This window comes from Mercurialis annua, linkage group LG6, assembly GCF_937616625.2.
Source record: "Mercurialis annua linkage group LG6, ddMerAnnu1.2, whole genome shotgun sequence".
NCBI classification, from domain to species: Eukaryota; Viridiplantae; Streptophyta; class Magnoliopsida; order Malpighiales; family Euphorbiaceae; genus Mercurialis; species Mercurialis annua.
Window position 1 is genome coordinate 4,612,801 of NC_065575.1, and position 22,852 is coordinate 4,635,652.

The 22,852-nt window shown below is 31.6% G+C and overlaps 4 protein-coding genes across 6 annotated transcripts; 3 read left to right on the forward strand and 1 right to left on the reverse strand.

The window, feature by feature from the left end:
• Positions 1–1,809: 1,809 nt before the first annotated feature.
• Positions 1,810–4,636, reverse strand: LOC126686972 (uncharacterized). Of its 3 annotated transcripts, XR_008790948.1 has the most exons (4): positions 4,375–4,635; positions 3,583–3,976; positions 2,567–2,689; positions 1,810–2,462 (listed from the first exon to the last, which is right to left on the reverse strand). XR_008790948.1 is itself a non-coding variant. In XM_050381301.2 (2 exons), exon 2 carries the CDS (start codon positions 3,924–3,926, stop codon positions 3,486–3,488), a length of 441 nt encoding a protein of 146 aa, XP_050237258.1. In that variant the 5' UTR covers positions 3,927–3,992; positions 4,375–4,636; the 3' UTR covers positions 3,305–3,485. The 3 variants fall into 3 exon arrangements, 2 of the variants coding, with proteins under 2 accessions (XP_050237258.1, XP_055962165.1); XM_050381301.2 differs by lacking the exons at positions 1,810–2,462; positions 2,567–2,689 and having other exon boundaries at positions 3,305–3,992; positions 4,375–4,636; XM_056106190.1 differs by lacking the exons at positions 1,810–2,462; positions 2,567–2,689 and having other exon boundaries at positions 3,305–3,976; positions 4,375–4,633.
• Positions 4,637–7,740: 3,104 nt separating this feature from the next.
• Positions 7,741–10,537, forward strand: LOC126685965 (probable ribonuclease P/MRP protein subunit POP5). Its single transcript, XM_050379968.2, has 4 exons — positions 7,741–7,895; positions 8,182–8,377; positions 8,469–8,606; positions 10,114–10,537. The coding sequence occupies exons 2-4, from the start codon at positions 8,197–8,199 to the stop codon at positions 10,260–10,262; spliced, it is 468 nt and encodes a 155-aa protein (XP_050235925.1). The 5' UTR covers positions 7,741–7,895; positions 8,182–8,196; the 3' UTR covers positions 10,263–10,537.
• A 4,091-nt stretch (positions 10,538–14,628) lies between these two features.
• Positions 14,629–17,779, forward strand: LOC126688240 (chloroplastic import inner membrane translocase subunit HP30-2). The gene is made up of 6 exons (XM_050382871.2): positions 14,629–14,960; positions 15,165–15,280; positions 16,569–16,695; positions 17,133–17,281; positions 17,405–17,467; positions 17,558–17,779. The coding sequence occupies exons 1-6, from the start codon at positions 14,700–14,702 to the stop codon at positions 17,595–17,597; spliced, it is 756 nt and encodes a 251-aa protein (XP_050238828.1). The 5' UTR covers positions 14,629–14,699; the 3' UTR covers positions 17,598–17,779.
• Positions 17,780–20,572: 2,793 nt separating this feature from the next.
• On the forward strand, positions 20,573–21,958 carry LOC126688241 (uncharacterized). Its single transcript, XM_050382872.1, has 2 exons — positions 20,573–20,937; positions 21,148–21,958. The coding sequence occupies exons 1-2, from the start codon at positions 20,776–20,778 to the stop codon at positions 21,712–21,714; spliced, it is 729 nt and encodes a 242-aa protein (XP_050238829.1). The 5' UTR covers positions 20,573–20,775; the 3' UTR covers positions 21,715–21,958.
• The last annotated feature ends 894 nt before the right edge of the window (positions 21,959–22,852 follow it).

A 22,852-nucleotide genomic window follows, 5' to 3' on the forward strand; every position in this document is an offset into this window, starting at 1 on the left:
TCCTTTTAAAGTTATTATTAATTAACAATATAATTTAAGTTTTATTGTTATTACTAAGTAAGGAATAAAATGAAAATATACTCATTTCATTATCAAAGATAGAATTCTATTTAAATAAGAAATTGAATTCTATTCGGAAATAATTGATAATATAATTTAAAATTTTATAGTTATTACTAAATAAAATTAAAATTAAAATATACTCATTTTATTATTAAAGATAGAGTTCTATTAATTATCAAAAAAAGATAGAGTTCTATTTAAATAAAAAAGAGCTCTATTTGAGAAAACGAAATGGTATTATTCTATTGAAATAAAGAAATTGTAAATATATCGGTATAGTCATAAATATCTTCTCTAATTAAAAAAAATTCTAGCCAATTTAATATTAATTGTTTATAAAATACACTGGTATAGTTAAAACAAACTATAAATAAATGCTATTAATGTTAATTAATTATAAAAATATAAAAGTTATATTTATTTATAACAAAAATTCTAACTAATTTGATATTAATTATAAATAAAATATATTGATATTAATTATAATAAATTTAATTAATATATATTGACGAGTCACGTTATGAGCAACGTGCGTAGCATGTAATGCGAAACTAGTTATCTATAAAAAAATTAAATAAAATTCTACATTATCAAATAATTCTACATTCTAAAATCAGACAATGGTTACTGCTTGGATAGTGCCTCCTGTAGGCATGACCAAAAACGTTGATGCTACCTTGTTTTAAAGTTGCAAGAGATTATCAATGAGTTATAAGTGATAGACTGCAAACTGCTAGGTCGTGAGTTCAATTTTTTGCACAAACGTTTTCCCCTCTCCAATTATCAAAAGAAAAAAGTTGCCAGAGATTTGGTGTTTCGTGCGCGGTTTAAAATGATAGGAGTTGGTTGATTAAACGGTTACTCAGACATCATAGAAGAGTGAGAAGTTTAGGAGGTTATTGATGCCTGTATTCTTTTAGCCAAATAGTCAGAAACATTATTCTTTTAAATCTATTAAATGCCCTGCAAGTTATACTACATATATTTATTTAAGTATCTCATTTCATGTCACTGTTTCAAAATTTACTTAACTAAAATTACTTGGATCAATTCCGATAAAACTACAACGGCTATAGGCTATAACTACTAAAACGCCCCATAAATATATTTATTTTACAAAATTTAATAATATATATTTTTAAAAGGATTCCATTAAATTTGGGGTTTTTGAAATTTGAGACCCTAGGCTGGCGCCTATGCGTAGAGCCTGGCCCTATCTATTTGTATCTTTGAGGAAATAAACTCACATCTTGCTAATTATTTCACAACCTTGCACATGCTTATGCTTTGTGTTGGTAATGTGCAACTTATCAATTGAGATTGATGCACAAGCTCTACTTTTTATTGCAAAGTTTTTATTGAGGATGAAGGTAAGATAAAATTCTACATAAATTTTTGGCCAAACCCATCTAGAGGTCCTTGTACTTTACACTTTTTTTTCCGTAGGTCCTTATACTTCATTTTTGTATTATTTGGTCCTTCTACTTACCTATTTTTTATTTTCAGGTCCTTTTTGAGTTTTTTCCAGTCCTTTTGTGTGACTGGAGGGAAAAAAATTGTAAGTAGGAGGACTGGAGGAAAAACAAATTGTAAGTACAGGGACTGGAAAAAACTCAAAAAGGACCTGAAAATCAAATATAGGTAAGTAGAAGGACCAGATAATACAAAAATAAAGTATAAGGACCTACGGAAAAAAAAGTGTAAAGTACAAGGACCTCTATATGGGTTAAGCCTAAATTTTACATGTACAACAGAATCAGTTTTCATACAACATTGATTACTAAAAAAATTGAATATTTACAAACTGAAACTGGTTTAATATAGAAACCTGCAGAAATGCCATCATATACAATGAACACTCTAATATTGCCATCATACAGCAACACGCTAATATGCGATTGACCAGGTCCAGTTAATGCCGTGGCTAAAAATATACACTTCCTTTTGGTGAATCGTCTCTAGCTTCTTGAGTTTGCCATCATAGTTTTTTTCCTTTTTGCAAGATCTTGTTGGCGTACTTCCACTGGCAATTATGAAGCTGCCTCATCTTAAAATACTGTAAGCGATCTGACTCAAATTGAAGTGTACATCTCGAATTGAATCGAATTCTTTTCCATCTTTAGAGTGATACAACTCGCAACTACCTTAGTGGCAATATACCTAGCTTTGAAGAAGCCCATTCAAGAGGTATATTGCCCCTAGGTAGTTGCGAGTCATAACTACTCGATACCATGATTAGTGTACTGTCCCTGTGACTGCACGTCATCCTCATATTATTTCTGTGTGATGTCTGCGCTTCCCAAAATAGCACATATGCTTTAGGTTTATACATAAGAAATAATACGCTTTACTTTGCCTTGGCAATCCATCACCCAATAATCTTATGGTCCGAGTTTTATCTGTCATTGCCAAAACAGAGAACATATTTAACATACTATGTACATGATATCTTACTTTAGAGATAATTTAATAAAATAAGCATAGCTAGTAAGATTATGCATACCGCTGGCCATGGACCATTTAGAAATTTAGGACTGAACCTTTAAAGACTTCAGACGTAACAAATTGATGGAAAACAAGCAATCACCATTTCCAATTCATCAGCTGAAAGCTGCATCTTTCTCCACTGCAAGAGAAAAAATAACTACAAGCATTAGAAGGACAGAAAACTTCTATTCGAGAAAAAATTAACAGATAATTATTAGTTCACATTGCAAAAAGCACATCTAAAACCTCTTGAATTGCACACTTTAACCTGCAAAAATAGCACTAATTTTAGGAAAGAAAAAAACAAAAAGAGCAAACAAAAGCAATAAATGGTCACATTGTTCTTCTTCAACCTGCAAAAACTGGACAAAAAAGCAAAGCTCAGTGTCTCCAGATAACAATAGAAATATCCCCACCCTAATTTGCACAAACATATGTGCGGAATATTGTACTATATTCGAACGAGCTACCACAAATTAAAGAATGCTGAAGCAGCATTAAGAACTAACACAAAAAGGCAAACAAATGAAAGCAAGATGGAGAACAAAGAATCTGTAAATAATATCTAACTAGAGGAATATGTCTATACAAAACCAAACAACTGCAAATATCAAGTGTTAGACAAGACCTGAAACTCCCTGTTGTCATCAAAGTTCACAAACGAATAATGAAGCTAGAATCGAACTAAATTCAGTTAAAGTAACACAACAAGTGAATGAAACTGTTCAATATCCCTACCAAAGTCAAGCTAAGCTAATGTAACTTCTAGATAGCATTAAACATGATACGAATATATTGTTCCTACAGACAAGAGGACCCATCAGATCCATCAATAGAGTGCCCACATTAAGTTCACTTATCCACGAAAAGAAAAAGCATGAACATTGCAAAAGAACGTGTAAGATAGTTGTTTCATTCACAATATAAATATATATCTAGCTCATATCCATGCCATCCGCAACTTGGCTGCAGATTGGACTGACAGCAGAAAAAGATCTCTCAAAAGGAGAAGGATGAAACTTTGCATCTCGCCTGCGCTTAAAGGAACAGTTCTCCGCAGGTGAAGTATCGGCATCTATCTTCCTTCGGACTCCTCTAACCGCCTGCTCCTCAGCTGGAGAAAGGGGGAAAATCTGACCGCTAGCCCGGCAAAGCGAGGTATGATTGTCATACAAAATCCTCTGGTTACAGTTCTTGTCACAGATGTGAGTGAGAGCAGTCAGTTTGCAGCGATACATATTCCCACAAACATGCTCATTCTCACATTTCCAGTCACATTTGTGAACCGAAATCGGCCCATCTCGGCCGAGAATAGTGGATAGGAAAATAACATTGGCAGGACCTGATGCCATTGATTTTCCATTTATAACCTCCATTGTTGCTTGCAGTTAGCTTTGCAAAATCAGCTGATTTGATCACAAAGATTCTGCATAATATTTACTCTACCCATCATTTCAATAATTAAAATTCAATCAAAAGAAACGAAATTGCATTGAATTTGTTGACAATAATAATAATCTCAGAGACCTTAAATAATTCTCAATCAAATCCAAATTATAAGCAGAAATAATACCTTAAATTAAAACAAAACTAAAAAAGATTTCAACTTTCAAGAAGAACAAGACAATAAATCACATGGGTATTTAACAATAATAAATCCAATTAACAAGATTTAGCAAGATAATATAAAATAATAAGAAAACAGATCTGAGCTACCAAAGACACCCAAGTGTTTGTAAAAATGCCACAAAGAAAAATAATCTCCAAAACCAAACATAAGCACATAAACAAACACCCAAAAACAAGGAGAGATTAGAAACTCACTTGATCTCAAAAATCAAGAAGCAATTCCAAACAAGAATCTACGGTTGACCTGCAAGAACAAACCAAACCAAACCGGAAAAACCCAAAAAAAGAACACCCACCCACTCTCTATCTAACCAAACCCAAACAATAACTCTCTCCCCAGAAGCCTAAAATTCTAAAGAAAAGTGTGAAAATGAAGAAGAAGAAGGCAAAAGGGGAGAGAGGTAAAGGTTTGATATTTATAGAGAAATGTTATAAATGTGGATAGTGGAGTGGGGTGGGTGTTGTTGACGTTGCACGTACAAACAAATAAATAAACGGAAAAAACAAATAATTAGAAATGAAAACGAATTTTGAATTTACCTTTATGCCCTTTTGGGATGTAGAGAATAGTCGGGAATTTCGAAATGTTTTGGATGGGAAAAGTTGTGTAATGCTGTAAATGTGGATTATATGTGGGAAACAAATTTAAATTTTTCTCACGTGCCTAACGGTATTCTCTGTCCCTTCCACGTGGCTCTACTTTTTATTTTATTTGTCCATAGGAAAAAGAACAATTATGTTTGTTTTATCCCCTATCTTGAGGAAAAAAATAAAAACTTTAAATCTACATTTTATGATAAAAAAAATACATTTTATAAGGTTTTTATATAATTCTACTCGGTTTGAAAATTAAATGATATAATATACTCCCTCCGTCCCGTTTAAAAAGTCTCATATTCTATTTTGGGATGTCCCATTTAAAAAGTCTCATTACTATTTTTAGAATATTTTTCCATTGAATACCCTATTTTACCCTTATTTTAGTTATCTTAAAAGAGTTTTATGGAAAATTCCACTATCATTAATAGGGGCAAAACATGAAAAAACATGAAAAGACAAGAATAGTTAATGTTTTCTTAATCTGTGTGTAAAGTTAAATGGGACTTTTAAAGTGGGACGGAGGGAGTATTTGTTTTTATTTATATTAATGACTTAATATTTGGGGTCAATTTTACTACTCCCTCCGTCCCACTTTAGAAGTCCCATTTGACTTTACACACAGATTAAGAAAACATTAATTATTCTTGTCTTTTCATGTTTTTTCATGTTTTGCCCCTATTAATGATAGTGGAATTTTCCATAGAACTCTTTTAAAATAACTAAAATAAGGGTAAAATGGAGTATTCAATGGAAAAGTACTCTAAAAATAGTAATGGGACTTTTTAAATGGGACATCCCAAAATAGAATATGGGACTTCTTAAACGGGACGGAGGGAGTACTATTTGTTAAACGAGTAATGTCATATAACTCTATTTTTTTATCCATCTTCTTTAATCCATCTAACGTGATAATAAAAAAGTAGATGCATTAAAAATTAGTTGTTGAACTATGCAGTTTTTTTTAAAAAAAAATTGATGAACGGAATGCAGTCACATAAGAAAGAATATTTAAACATAAAATAGTTAGTTAAATAATAATTTTTTTTTGTTAATTTTTATATATATATAATTGAAAAAGGTGAGTGTTAATGGGAGAAAATGATCCTACAAAAAATTTAATAGACTATTGTTCAATATTTGTACCATTTTAGCTATAAGTCATAATATTAGTCAAAAAAACAAAGTGGATAGCTACTTACTCTCTCTCTAAAATATTTGCTCTCTCTTCTCTAAAAGAAAAGTTCTTCATTTGTTCATCTTTTTAAGGGTGGAAGAAGATGATTTCTCCGGCATTAGCTGGAAAATCATTTTCTTTCCGCCCATAATACTATTTACTATAGATCTACTATGTCTTTTTTTAGTTGAATAAAGTCTTTGGTTATAAAGTTTTTGGGTTTCGATTTGTATTTTCATATTTGAATAAGTCTAAAGGTTTTTGGTGTTTGTAGGTGCTAGATCTATCAAGGTTTTTGATGGATTTTCGAATTTGAGATCCGATTCTTTAAAATCTAAAATATATGTGGGGTGTCTTTTAGATCTATACAAGTTTTTGAAGATCTTAAAAAATTAGAGTTTTTAGATCTATCAAAGTTCTTGTAGATCTATATTCGGAGAGTTTGAAACCCCATTTAACCTATTGTAAATCTAAAATCAGGGAGGTTTGTTGGGTTATTTTTGATAAGAATTCATTGAAGATGGAGATCGGAACGCTAAGCTCAACCGGATAGAGCGGTTTCAAAAGCAAATCAGAAGAAGAACTATCTAAGTACTCCGTCTACGAGAAACACAGTTTCATCGTTGTTAAGTTTATGCGGGAACATAGTTACGGATTTTTTCTCACTTTTGATTATTTATTGCTTGTCTGGAATTGTTACTTAACTCCTAATTGTTCAATTTTAAAAGATTATAATGTGGGTTGTGATATAATTTTCATATTTTGTACTTGAATCTTCTTAATGAATTTTTATGGTTTGAAAAAAAAAAAATTAGTCAAAACTTCATGAAGTATGTGCATTGAAGCCACTTATAAACAGTTAACACGTGTTTCTTCTAATGCCGTGAATCAGAGGCAAGGAGGAACTATAATAAACTTTCATTTCATGTGTTATCAACCCAACTAGATGGCCCTTTTGTTATTTGGATCCAAAAATAGGCCCAAATTCTCACTTCTTCTAAACTTTTTATTTGAATATAATTTTTTTAATTTGTTTGAATTATTAGATTAAACTCAATTTTATTTTACAATAAACTGCAGCAACACCCACCGGCCGCTGGCGGATCTATAATTTTTTTCAGCCCGGATTTAACACATCCTTTTTTCCCCAAATTTACATCCAAAATTATTTTTTATTAAGAGTTGACATTTCTGTATGTTCAAAAGAAATTTATCCATAACTTAAATTTATTTATTTTGATTAGTTTTTCTTGATTCATTTATTCAAAAAAAAAAATCATAAAATTGATTATAAAATAAATATTCATCAATTATCTACAAAATATTTCATAATCATAATAATAAATATATTTACTTATTATAATCTAATTGATTACATAATTTTTCATCCCTAAATCAATTAAATAACCTACAAAACATAATTTAATACTTTATCATTAGTACAAGTATATAGATTCAATTATTTTGTAGAAATGAAATTTTAAAAACATAGTAACATTAGAGGTGGTTTAATTTTTTTTAAAAATTAGAAAAAAAATTAAACTAATAATATTCAATAGAAGATTTCACTTTATTTAAAAATGCAGAATTAAATATATTTATATTAAAAAATTAGGTGAAAAGACTTGGTAAAAGTAAAAGACGAGTTGACAAAAAGCAAATTGGGACTGCTGTCAATTTCTTAACAGTCCCGTTCTTTTCTGTCAATTGAAACAAATAAAGGGCCCTTTTGGTCTTTTTTTATTAGATGAAAGGTCAAAACGTCATCGTTTGGCTTTTCAAAACTTAGAAAAAAAAACTGGATCGTCTTCTCCATCGCAGCCCGGGCAAAACACAACTACAGATAAATAAGCGGCGGCGGTCGAATAGAGCTTCAGCTCCCACGCCGGAACACCTCTACATCTGAATCTCAGCCCGGGCTAGAGCCTACCCTGCAGAGAAGGTATCAATTTTTTCTACTTGTACATTATTAATCAGTTAAGTTTTTGTTAGTTTAATCAATTGGTTGAGTTGGCTCGATTATTTTTGTATCTGTTTAATTAAATGTAATTAATATTAGGGCCCATGAACAATACAAATATACTCCTAAATTCTGTTATGCAGCAGATTTTTTGGTTTGGTTATTAGAAAACTCATGTAAGATTTTCTACGTTAAAATTCGAAAGTTACTAATGTTTCTAGCATATGCCAAATTGTATATAATTCGAATTGCTTATTTTCTTTGGCAGGTAAAAGGATAAGCAATGGTTGGTTTTAAAAACAGGTACATGGTAATGGAAGTGTTCTTGGATCCAAATCGAGACATTAATGCGAGTGATGATCCTATCATATTAACTCAGTATAATCTTGCAAAAGCAGTTAAAGACAGCGTTTTGGTAAATTATGGGGAGTGTGGTTTAGCTTCTTCGCTTGGATCATTTCAAAGTATAGTTATTTCGTCATGTCGGTTTAGTAGCTGTTTTTTTATGCGGAATGTGGATGAATCTCTAACGTTTTGTTATCATTATCTTTGCAGTCAAGTATGTGAATCCCATTACGAAGCTATGTATCATCCGAGCCTCGAGGGATGAGTACCAAAAAGTTTGGTCTGCAGTTACCATGATTAGGAGTATTGGAAATTGCCCTGTTTTAATCAACTTACTTGACCTCAGTGGTAAGTATGTAGATCTTATATCTGAAGGTTAAATTTATATGTATGCACATTTTATTGGGTTATTAAGAGCATAAGTAAACATCTATTTCGGGTAACTTAATTGTTGGAGCACTTATTCATTTTGCTATGCAATTTGCACAATGGCAGCGAGCGGTTTGTAATGACAAGAGATGTTTTATGCATGTGAATAGGAAGATTTGCATTGCATCGCTTGAAGAGTTTTATCATTTTTTTAACAGATATCAATGTGTTCTTTTTCATAATGAGAAGTGATTATTAGTGCATTAGAACTGTAATACTAGTACTCTTAGGAATGCTTAATATGACAGTATTATTTTGCTTTTTGTATCGCACTTTTATCTTTGGTATAGGAACAGCAAAATCAGATATGCACTTTAATTTTCCTCTTTCATCTATAATATTTGTCTTTTTTGTCACACATATTTTGTTTACTTAATATTACAGTTGAAACATCAAAGAACATTTGAGCTAGCCTTGATGCCTCAACTTTTAGTTATAGGTTTGACAATTGCTTAAGTTTTTGATATGAGGAGCTCCATCGAGTGGGACATCCGTGTAGTCAAGGAGGTGCCTGTGATTAAGTGGTTACTGAAATGGTATTCTGAAGTTCCCCATAAGTACATAATTTTATGCTCTCTTTAAAAAAAATCATAATACTCGAAAAATAAACTTTTACACCGAAATCTAACTTGAAAATACCAGTCAATTTTTTCCTTTTCCTTTGTGTTTTGTTCTATTTTATCAGTTTCTATTCAGATTTTTGTATTCATAGTCATTGATGTTGACATGTTGTTCGTAGTGGTAACTGGTATGATACAAGTAATCTAATTTTTCAAGTTTTGAGGGTTTGCGTATGAAGCTCTGAAATTTTAAGACTATTCCGTTACGTGTCCACAGTGCAATAAATGTATGCTATGACACCGGTAGGTCTTAAGGGATAATTTTATCTGTGAAAGCCATTTCCGTTATCATTTAGTATTTAACTTTCTGAAAATTTTCTGCTGTAAGTTGTTAAGTTTTGATTATGTAGTTCTAGCTTGCGATGTGCTTTCAGGGACATATATGCATTACCAGCTAATTTTTACCGGTTAATCTCAGTTTGCTTATATCCCTTTCCATCTCTAAATTTATATAAATGAGTTGAATACTATGTGACATGGAAAGTTGTCCAGTTCTATATTTCGGTTTTTTCTTTTCATTTTCGGAAAAGATTCTATATGAGTTGAATACTATTGTTTTGCTATTTCTCATTTAAGCGTTTTCCGTTTCAACGTTGTCGTATATGGACAAATAGATTGAATATGCACACTGCAAAAAAGCAGCTTGCATGATATTGCCGACAATAACAGCAAAGCCTTCAAATGTTTATTTATGTTATGCATCAAGTCATTGAATAACTTACGAATTTCATTGCAGTAACGGTGCTACTGCACTTTTCTGAGTACTACTATGTTTAACGTTTGTTTTTGGTATGCTTGTATTGTAGGAAGTATAAAGGCCTGCAAAACAGCTGCATTGAAGTGTGATGAAGCTAAATTTGAGCAGTATAAGCTTGTGGTTGGAGACCGTCTATCACCTGATGTTACAATGCACGTGCAAAATTGTCTTGAGAAGATCAAGATTCTGGAGCATTGAGAATACATAGGGTGTGCAAGAATCGATTTAAACCAAAATTTTGTACTGAACCAATATAACCAATTTGGTTTCCTTGTCCTCTGTATTCGGTTTGGTTCAGTTTCTTTTTCTGAAAACTGAAATAACCGAAGAGAGGTAAGCATAGCATGTGAGTTAATCTATAATTTGGGCCAGATTTGACCTGTTTTTGTTATATTTTAAAATATTGGAAAAAGTGGCATGGTGCCACAATCCTGGCAATCAAACTCAGGATTGAAAGTGCGTTATGGTTTAAACGCTATGCTAGAAATTAAGTCAAGTTAAAGTAGAGTTGTTTGAGTATTCTATTGAGTATGAGATCCAACTTCAAAAAGAAATAATTAAGTTCAAAATTATTGACTTCTGCTGGTTAGTTATATAAATGAGTTGAATTTGACAAGCATTATTTGGACTCGATTATGCCGGTTTAGACCCTAAAGTTTGAGCTCTTTGACTAGCAAATCAGTCCTCATTGGCAACTTTGAAAATCTGATAGAACTACCTTCAGACAATTCATACAAAAGTTGGTAATTAAGGAATTGATTAGATATTGAAAACATAGAATAAGCTAAGCCAAATAAATTGCTTCTTGGATTATCATTCAGTTCTGTTTAATAGTAAAAATATTAAAAAGTGAATTATATAAATATCAAACTAAAGTAAAGAGTACAATTTAGTTTGCTTCGATCTGTTTTCGGTTCAATTGAAATAGAATTTTTTTTAAATAAGATATTAAAAATCAAATCTAAACTAAGGTTTAATATATCATATATTATAATTATATGGACAAGTAAGAAAATAACATCATTCTTGAAGTATAATATTATTGTTCAGCAACTAATATTACCAATATGGTTTGATAAACTAAATCAATTAAATTTGATTTAATTTTTTTAACCAATTAGTGATTCTACAATCTCCAAATAAAATAATTATTCAACGTAACAGTTTTATAAATTATTAAAATAATTTAGATGTTTGTAATGTTAGAATACTTAATGATAGAAGATAAATTATAATTAAATATTTGAGGAAATTAGGCCCAGCACGTTGGATACCCATTTTAATACCAAAAATACGGCCTGGCCATTCCTTCCTCATTAAAACGGTAAAAGTTCAATGTGTTTGAATATTAAACTTTTTTCTCTCAATATTACCATTAATTAACTTTATTAATACAGTTCATCTGATCTTTCTAAATTTTCTTCCTCTGCCATCTGTTTTCACTTTTCCGGCTCGGCTCGCTGGTGGTTGCCCAAAAAGAAAGCTCGTTTCAAGATCAGTGAAAGCCGATCTTTAGTTTCTGCGTTTCATGGTCCTGTCTTTAATCTTCCGTGTCTTGATGAGCGCTCCTCTTTCCACCAATCTCTGCCAGCGCGGAAAGACAACGAAGTTCAGCTGGTACATGGATTTTATCATTTTGTAGTTCTTAGGATTATCTCATTAGACATGATCTTAAAGAGTGCCCATAAAAAATAATATTGTAAAGAAGAGCTGGCGTATTCTATAACTACATGAATTAGTTGTTGCATTTTATCTGTTTGTTAAAATGTCTCTGTGAAAAAGTTTTGTAATTTGGTACTTAAAAAGTCTTACCCAGTTCACAAGTTTTACTTCCACATACTAATCAATAATTATTTTACAATTATTTTATCAAATATGTTTTCAGTTTCAAGGTTGCCCTTCAAGAAAATGCAAGAAAAGGACAAATTTGGTTGTTTGAGTATGACACTAGACCATAATCTTCATTTGTAACTTATCAATTATTGAATTTCGTAAACATTGAATCTTGTAAATATTTATGATAGGAACATTTTGTGTAGAGGCTTTATCATTAGATCGAGCATGTTGCAGCAATAACTTCAATTAGTTCTATTCTCTTATATTTAATCGTGTAAAATTTATAATAAGCAATGTTCATATGGTTTTCTGTCATTATACAGATTCTCACTATACTTTCTTGTGTTCATGATGACTAGGCCAGTATAAAGCATTGTATAGCAGCACACATTTTGCAAATATCTAAGAAATTTAAGTTTCTCACTTCTCATTTGCTCTTATGCTCACAACTTGTTACTTTTCAAACCATTAATTGTTGATTTTGTGGTTTACTTGATGTGTAAATTAGGGTTCATGTTGATTGTAATTAATTGTTGCAATTGATTTGGTTTAATTTGTGAGTTGGTTATTTAATTTGATTTGGTTTTCTTGCAGATCCTAGTTGAGCAATTTGAGTCATAGTTGAAATGCTACTTCCAACATTTATATTTTTGGTGATTTTGCAGTATTGGAAGCAACATCTTGTACCAAATTAAGAAGAAGAAAGAGAACAAAAGCACAAGTAGCGTTAAGCTTTGGTGGTAGAGAAGTTGTAACCACCCCATTCTACAATTTATAAAATATTCATTAAAAACTAACATTTATATGACTCAATTCTGTACAAATAATGAAGGCTTCTGTAATTTTTTTATTTCATGAAATAGTTGAAAATCCAACGACTTGTTAAACTTGTTTTTAAAAAATCCATAGCAAATACCGGTTTGTTGTTGTTTCACTACTGGTTTACTATTGGTTGACTATCAGTTTATTATCGGTTGACTGACAGTTTACTATTTGTTAACTACCGGTTTACTATTGGTTCACTACCGGTTTATTATTTTACTATGGTTGACTACCGGTTTATTATTTTACTATTGGTTGATTACCGGTTTACTATTTTACTATTGGTTGACCACCGGTTTAATGACTACCGGTTTACTATTGGTTCACTACCAATTTGCTATTGGTTGACTACCGGTTTAATATCGATTGACTACCGGTTTACTATTGGTTCACTACCAATTTGCTATTGGTTGACTACCAGTTTACTATTATTTGACTAACGGTTGACTAAAGGCATTGGTTGACTATTATTATACTAAAAAATAATTATTATTAGTTTACTATCGGTTCACTATTGATTTACTATCAGTATTTTAAAAAATTAATAGTCCATTTTTAATCTAATATTAATAATAAATTAACTATATTTTTTAGTAAAACAATAGTAAATTGTTAATAAACGGTTAGTAAATTACCTTATCTTTTAGTAAACGGATAGTAAAATGTTAGTAAACGGATAATAAATTAATTATACTTTATATTAATAAATTAACTTTATCTTTTAGTAAAACGATATTAAATTGTTAGTAAAAGGTTAGTAAATTAATTTATCTTTTAGTGAACGAATAGTGAACTGCTAATAAACGGATTATAAATTAACTATATTTTATAGTAAATTAAAAAATAGACCGATAATTAATTAATATTTGTTTTTTAATAAGCTAAAATTAAAACTACGATAAACACATTGAAATTTTATGGTAAATTAAATTCAAAAAATTAAAATTTAATTTCAAATTATTTAAACAAATGCACCCAACCAACAACTTACAACCAAACTTGACCTTTCCTATTTATACATGCAACTCTTCCTTAATTTTTACATCTATTATTAACCACCATTAGATTTCACAGCACAAACACTTCTTACAGACTCCATTTAACCCATTTCTTCTACTTCACCGGACACAGCTTCTTCTTCAGCCACTGCTACTAACTCCGACACTTGTAACAATAATAAATAATAAAAAAGAACCTCGTGAATAACGGCGAGAAGATTGGCAATGACTTTGGTGTTGGCAATGGTGTTCTTAGCCCTTTTTTGTTAAGACTGATTTTCAGAAACATGTCTAATGGAGTCGGAGTAGAACTTTCTTCGTCTTTCACCGCTATTTTTGTTCGATCTGAAGAAACATAAACATCGTTCATCTGAAACTAAGAAAAGACATTGAATAACTGCCGCACCCATTTCTTCCTATCAAACCCACAGACCCAATCGCTATTTTTTCTTCAAAAATCAATAAAATCAAAATCAAATCATTAAAAATCTAAAATAATATCTTAATATAAAAAACACCCAGAAAGTTTTGATAGAATAAGATTGATCACATAACATTCTCAAAGTTTTCATAGTTTTGAATTGGAAAAGTTCTGTCAACATGTGTTCTGTTATTGTAAAACAGTATTTTTCAATTTATGAAACTTAATTATAAAAGAAAGATGGGTCAACCCGTATGGTATCAACTTGGTTTGGTCAAACTGTATATCTGAGATTAATTAGCCACCGTATGGGTAAATGTGATTTTTTCTCTAAATATTTTAATAATATGGGCCATATGGCACTTTTGAATGTAATAGTTACTCTTTAATTGGAGGAGTAAAAGTAGATAGAGGGATAAAAAGGAGGGTTAAAATAACTAAAAACAAAATAAAAGACAAAAACAGTACAAAAAATAATCATTTTTAGCTATCCAGCATCATCCCTTATAAGCAAGCATAGCACAGCAGCAAGAATTTAGGTAAACTAAGAAAATAAAAATGGAGCAGCAGCAGCAAAAAAACCCACTACTCCAATTCCAGGTGAAGTTTAAGGAGATAGAGAATGGTTTCAAACTATGGTTATCCAAACAGTCCTTACCTGTGGAAGCCGCCGTCGTCTCCGCCACCGCCTCTATTCAGGGCGCCGCTATTGGCGGCATCATGGGAACCCTAACTCCTGACATCGCCTCTTCTATTCCCACTCCTCCTCCTGACGCCGCCTTAAACCCTCAGGCCATGGCTTCTTTCAAGCAAGCTCAGGTATCCTATTCATCTCTACTGCTTTGTTGGAATTTAGAGTTTTTTCCTAGGTTTTTATTTGATGTCAGAAATTTAATTGAACTGAACTGTTGTGTGTAATTTTAATGAAATTGTTGTGAACTGGGGAGGATTTGCTTGAACTCTAATTTTAGCTGTTTAGTTAGAAAATGCAATTATTTGTTGATGCTCATGGTTTGGCTGTAGGCTCTGTCTGGAGGTCCCTTCGTACAAGCTCGTAATTTCGCTGTTATGACTGGTGTTAATGCTGGTATATCCTGTGTTATGAAAAGAATTAGAGGCAAGGAAGACGTCCAATCCAGGTCAAATTTTCATTCATTTTCTCCCTGTTCTATATTTCGTGCCGCCTTTAATTTTCTTAAGTAAAAGTGAACTATTATTGGAATCTTGTTAAACCATTTTATGTTAGCATTCTATAATTGCTTATGTTAGTTGAGATTTTGCATAAGAGATCATAGAAAATATTTTTATTATATGTCATCGTCGTATTTCATTGGTCAGTTAAAGATTTTGAGTGAGATTATGCTTTTCTATTTTCTAATCAACTTGCTAGCATTAATCTAAAGTAAGCGACTATACAAGGCCACATCTATTGTCTCATTTCAATTATTGTTGTGGTTTAACTTTTGTCAATTGCAATTAGTCCTTATTGTTGGTGTCGAATGTGGCCATTATTTAGAGGGCTTTAATATTAAAATTTTAAACAATGGGGTAAAATAAGTTCTATTGGATACTCAAATCAATTGATGTTGTATCTGTAAGTTTCCATTTGACCTATTTTTTAAAATTAAAGTCTAGGTGTTCTTTTTTGTGTTGTTTGGCCCATTTTTCTTTTAAGTACATTATGCAAGAAGGTGAAGCGATAACCTATTAGTGAAATATATGCCATATCAGTTATTTGGGATTGCATTCATAGTCTCTTTGAAATCTAGATGAACGGTTGGATACTGAACACTTCATTTGGAATAGAAAAATTGCAAACATAGAATTCCTTTGGGTTATCTATTTGTAGAATGTTATTATAAATGAATCATCATGTTTAGATTTATGCAACTATAGAAAATGAAAGAATGGTTTAGAGGGTTTTGGTTCAAAAATTTGTTTGGTTTTAGGTATATTTAAAACCGGGTGATTGAATTCTTGCAATTGGGATAGGTATTTCATTTGTTCCAAACACTAAACAATGGAATTGGAGATGAAATTTACATGAATTTGTGGAATTAACTTTTTTCAAATCGGATGTGAAATTAAAGGGTGTGTATGACACATGCAAATGAAAGTATATGCTATGATTAAAAATTGGAAATGAAGTTTCTAATTTGCTAGACGAGTGCTTTTCATTTTGTAAAAACCGGAAAAAAATGTTCATCTGCTGTATCTTTTTAAATACTACCAAATTACCTCTAACGTAGCTTGTTTAGGTCAATTTTCATTGGATGTGTAATAAATTATTCCGAGTATCAGTATATTGTTTGTTACTTGTGATAATTATAATTTGTATCAACTTATAGTCATTCATCCATACTCCTTATGCTTATTTACTCATTGAAGATGTCGTTCTTTTGCTGAATATTGTCAACTTAATTGCAGCATGGCAGCAGCTTTTGGTTCTGGAGCCATGTTTTCGTTGGTGAGTGGAATGGGTGGACCAAATCAGGCTGCAAATGCAGTTACTTCTGGACTATTTTTTGCACTAGTTCAAGGTGGGATTTTCCAGGTAAGCTTCAAGAGATAAACTCTCTCTTATCTAGATTTGCTACAGTGTAGTTTGTACGTTTACTAATCTCTTTGTTCAGTAAAACATGAAAGGTATACATGTTACTTGTCAGATGTCAGTATTCAACTGCTAGAATTAGGGGTTTGCATTTGGTTCAAACCGTCCGAAACAGAATATTCCCTGTTTTATAAAATAAACCAGACTAAAATTTTAAGAAAATGTAGTTTTCCAAACCAAACCAAAGCAGTTGGTTCGGTCGGTTTTTCCAATTGATTCAGTCATTTTCATTAGGTTAACAGTAAAACTTAATATTATCATCAGGTGTGTAGAATCATTTAGCCCTAACTTCAATTGGTTCTCGGTTTGTTATATTTTTTATTTTGATTTTAAGTGATATATTACTTTTTCTGAAAGCGAGTGTGCATGTGGTTTTTCAGCTAGGGCAAAAATTCTCTCAACCACCTGTTGCAGATACGTTTTACGACAAAACAAGAACCTTGCTAACCAGTCTCGGTCTACAAAATTATGAGAAGAATTTCAGGAAAGGATTGTTAACGGATACTACTTTGCCATTGCTGACTGATAGGCAAGTACTTTCATACACAGATGTCTAGTTTGGTTTGCCTTTCTATTCCGTAAATGGCAATCATACAATGTTTTATAATGTACTAACTATAACCTTACGGAGTTTGATTCTGTTATGTTTCAGTGCTCTAAAAGATGTCAGAATCCCTCCCGGACCAAGACTCATTATTCTTGATCATATCCAAAGGTTTGTTTTCACATACTATTAATGGTGATACTAATACATCTTCAAATAAATTGTTTTTGTATCACATTCCTGACTGAATGTTGTGTTTAGGGATCCGGAACTGAGAGAAAGGCGAGGAATCCGTCGTTGAGCGTGTGTATTCACAAAAACAAGTTAGTTGCTGGAGAGAAGTTTAATTCGGTATAATAGAGATGTAATCATGATTGATCGTTCATCTTCCTTCCGAACTCCAATTGTGAATTGCAACGAAGTGCATTCTATAAGATGGTATTTTTATATAATTGAGTAATTGAGCCAAGTATTTTGCTTTCATCTAATGCATAAGCTTGTTTAGATTCTAAATCTTTTTTAATTAAGGAATGTCATAATGCATTGCATGGTACTTCCTCTGTAATTTGCTGCTTGAGTTGTTTTCTTTTAGGATAGAATCAGTTTCGAGGTTAAGTCAAAATTATGCGTTTGAAAATTTATCGTTTTCTCTCCGACTTTTGGGTGTTAGATAATTGAAATTTCCATTGTAAAGAATTTTTAGTTGAAGGGAATCAAAACATTAGCAGAAGATAATGAGTTTTTCGAACTTCAGGGAGAAAATACTATTTCTAATATAAATTTAGGGGGGGCGGTAGTAATAATTCCTTATTTCTTTTAACATAAATAGCATCCGGCTATTAGAATTTCATTTATTAGAAGTTAGTTCTGGAAGTAGGATTTGAATCCACGATCTCTAGATGTATTTGGCGACACCTTAACTAATTAGGTTAGGCCTACATTGGCGTAATGATTCGTTACGACACATCCATTTTAGGGGCACCTTGATGAACATTTTGCTACTGACTTTTGCTATACCATGTAACTGAGAATTTAAAACAAATACTCCGTTCGTTGGTTGCATCTAGCTAATTACATTGCAATTTTTCCTCCTCATACTCCCATTTTAAAGAGAAAATAACAAAAATAACATGCGTCCTCCATCAGTTTTGTAAATGTATAAGAGCATCAGTCCCGCTTCAGCGTGATTAGTAGCAGTGCATGAAAACGGCAAAAATTTACTTATTTCAAACACATCTCTATAAAATTAAAATATTGTTTGTTGTATAATTTTATTTTTATTGGAATTCTGCCAATTCTTAGAAACATATACATTATCTTTTAAATAGATATTAATTCTTTATTTGCATCGAATATGTTTTTAAGATGCGTCTGAGCTATTTATAATAATTTTTTCATATATAAAATAAAAAAATTGTAAATATTTTATAATTAGAAAAAACTAAGAGTGAAACTATGATATATAATTTATACATCATTTGTATGATTTCATAGTGTGTGACACATATTTTTACATAATTCTTTTGTAACATCTTGCATTGTCATGATATAAATTTCCGACGCGTGACATGTTAATCCTGTAAATCTCAGTATGAAACATGTTTCATTTGAAGTAAAGATTGTTGGAATTAGGAACTATTGATGATATAAGAATATAAATCAGAGTTTGCAACATAATCAAATAGTTATACAAAATTGAGATATTAAAGTTGATAGTCCTGTGATATGTCCCTTTCTAAATGGGACGGGGGAGTACCTCTTTTGAAAAGTTAAATTAATATTCGTCCCTTTTCTATACGAGTAAGTAAAATTGTATCCGAGTATTGCATGCACTATAATTATTAGCACTAAGTTTTTCGGGAGTACTCATCGAAGTCGAAATGTCTACCATTGATTTGGTTAATATTTCTCTAATTAATCAAGAGTGTTTGGTCTCATACCAATATTTTGTACAGTCTTTGATTGTGGATTAGAGGTGTTTCAATATAGCATTATTTGAGATCGCTTGCTCGATCGTTGCTTGAACGGATCTCTAATCACCCGCTCTGATACCACTATGTAGAAAATTGGAAGGACTTAATTGAACAAACTTTGCCTATTTGTACTTAAAGAAACAACACACTCTTGCACTTGCTTATACACAACACACGTACAACACACTCCACTTCCACACTCTTATTTTTGTTAGCCTTCAAATGGCGCGTGGTGGATGTGTTGTTTCTACTTAATTAATTCTAGGTGTTTCTTAATTTCTTCTCTTTAGTAGCAAAATTTGTGGAGAATCTTGGAGAGTAAGTTGTTAAAAATGCATAGTTTTGTGATTCTTCTAGTGAATTCATCACCTAATAATTGTTATAAATTTTAGTTGATATATTAAATTGTCAAAATTAAATAAGTTCACACACCAAATGTAATCTTGACCATCATACTCTTTTTTTTCTTTCTATTGAAGAGAACCGCACTCATTTACTTTACTTTTTCTTTGTCAGAAATTTGTATATTCAATTAATGTAAGGGAAACACTCTAAAATCACATGGAATGCATTCAAAATCAGCAATAAAGTATATAAGCAAAATAGAAAATGAAAGGAAGGTGAGAGATGGCACCAAAATTATTTAGTAACTCGGTTTCTAATTAGTGCTCGCATTATCTTTTTCATTTTAAAAAAGAAATATCAATTTACAAAATCAAAAAATACTACTACTATATTTTATTTGTTGTTTGTTCTTTCTCACTTTCTAGCTATTTACATTTAATGATTTGTACAGATAAATCATATTACACGATTTTTATAAGATATATTCTGGTCAGACAACATTGTACATAAAATTTTCAAATTTATATACCAAAATTTGAAAAATAAAAAAAATCTATGAAAAGACGAGGGTGGTAGTGTGGTGCAATGAGTGTGCAGTGTGTATTTCGACTCGGTTCGTAAAAAGTGCAAAATTGGTCATCTTTTTTGAAGGAAATTGACCAGATTCGGTTAAAATTTTGATTTTCAATTTAATTAGAATGTATGAATAATTCTTTTTAAGTTTAAATAAAAATATTAAAAATAAAAATGAAATCAAATTTAGATAAAATTATAGTAGTACATATATTTTAACTATAAAAATATGTAGATAATTTCCTTTTAATTTTTCATTTTTAAAATTTAAAACTGAACCAACAATTTTCAATTCGGTTCGATTCGATTTGGTTTAAACTCCCACTTGCATGCGTGAATAAAAGCCAAGCAGTCCACTTATGACTTCAACTCACAAGACAAATTTATTTGTACCTCTATAAAAGCAGATCTATGCAACTATATGCCTCACTAAAAAAGAGCCTTTCACCATTTTTTCACACTCAAAAAAACTAATCAAATCAATTCACTAAACACCCGTGTTACACTCGGGATTCTCTCCCTCTCCCTAACAAACATTCATAATCAAGATCTTGTTTAATCCCACCTAACCCTTAATCTTGTTCAAAAATGGAGAAAAAGATTCTTGATTATACGTTGGTTCCGTTTGGTTTAGCCATAATGGTCGCTTATCATATATGGCTTCTCCACCGTATTTTTCATAAACCCTCCAAGACTGTCATCGGCGTCAACACCATCAATCGCCGTTTCTGGGTCCGCGCTATGATGGAGGTAATTAATATTCTTTTAGCCCGTACGAGTTTCGTCTAGTGGTTTAAGTCTCGGAGTATACTATAGTAGCGAGTTCACATTCTGACTATGCAGTGATCTTAAGTTTCGGTTTGGGGATTGAGTTCTCGTAAAAAAAGATCAGTATTTAAATTATTTAATTTCTCTACTCCGCTCTAATGTTTTTTTTTTAAAATGATTCATTTCATGTAGGATCCATCGAAAAATGGAGTTCTAGCAGTACAGACAATGCGTAACAACATAATGGCGTCGACTCTTTTAGCGTCGACAGCGATTATGCTCAGCTCGCTTATAGCAGTTTTAATGACGAGCGGAACAAATAATCGATCGACATGGAATTTTGTTTACGGCGACGACAGTGAATTAGGGTTATCGATTAAGTTTTTTAGTATATTGGTTTGTTTCTTGGTTGCGTTCTTGTTTAATGTGCAGTCGATTCGGTATTATAGCCATGCGAGTATTCTTATAAATGTTCCGTTCAAGAAAATGTCTCCACAGCCGCATCACGAACATCTGACGACGGAGTATGTGTCGAGGTCTGTGAATCGGGGGAGCTATTTTTGGTCGTTAGGGTTACGTGCTTTTTACTTCTCGTTCCCATTGTTTTTGTGGATTTTCGGTCCGATTCCGATGTTCGTGTGTTGTGTGGTGCTCGTTTCGATGCTTTATTTTCTTGATGTTACGTTTGAATGTGGATGGGCGGCTGGGATTTCAGATTGTGATGACGAAGAATTTATCGTCGCCCCAAATCCAGTTTAGCGGATTTTATATTGCACGAAAACTTATCGAGTATCTGCGAATTGTTTTCATTTTCGGAGGTATCTTGAAAATGTCAAGATTTTAGTGCATAACAGAATAGGTCTGACTTTGTAGAGTTCAATGCAAAAGTTGAATTGAAGATGAATTGTGCATGCATTGCACTTGTGATTCTGTGACTCTGTTGGTCCCAATGGTGTACGCAACTTATAATACATGAAATAAATGGAGATTTTATTAGTAGAAAGTTGAACTTGCACGCCAAGATTTTTTTGAAGTTGTTGGACATTGGAAATTAGAGACAACTTTTGTTTGTACGTTGTTTTCGTTGTTACTATTAAGATTTCCTTTTCAACATAGAAAAATTATTGCACACAACCGTTGCGCCATGTCATTCGTGCAACAAACCAATTGTGCGTTAGCCATGTGGAAAATTGAATGATAAAAAAAATAAGTAATAATTAAAAGATTCCCTATCGCAAATGCTCATTGGCTTGATGTAATAATGACGTGGCGCAACGGTTGTATGGGATAAACACTCTTCAACATATTGTGCACACAAATTTTGAGGAACCCATATTTTTGATTATTTTTTAAAAAAATTTATGAGGGAAATATGATAATGGCCCTTAACTATTAGACTGTTGTAAATTTTAGGCATCTTTTTCGGGAAAAATTAAAGGTAATTTTGTTGGTAAATACATATGGAATTTTCATCGGTAATACCAATGGAATTTTCTTCGATAAATGCTTATTTATTTTCCGCCGGTAAATGAGTATTTATTTTCACTATGATTTTTCCGCCGACAATTCCATCGGTAAATACTTACTGCCAATTTCTCATCGAAGATATATTTCATAATTTACTATAGAATTTTCGTCTATAAATTAAAAAAATTATACTCCCTCCGTCCCATAAAAATAGAAAAAGTACCACCTTTTTTTGTCCCATAAAAATAGAAAAAGTAGAATTAGTTAAGTCAAAAATTATCAAACTACCCCTACATGCTTATCATAAAACATTAAATGCATATTTTGAAAAGATAAATAAATGAGTTGTAAGTGCTATAATTAGTAGAGTGGCTTTGGGAAATGTACATAACTAATTGATTACAAAGGGTAATTTAGACAAATTATCACA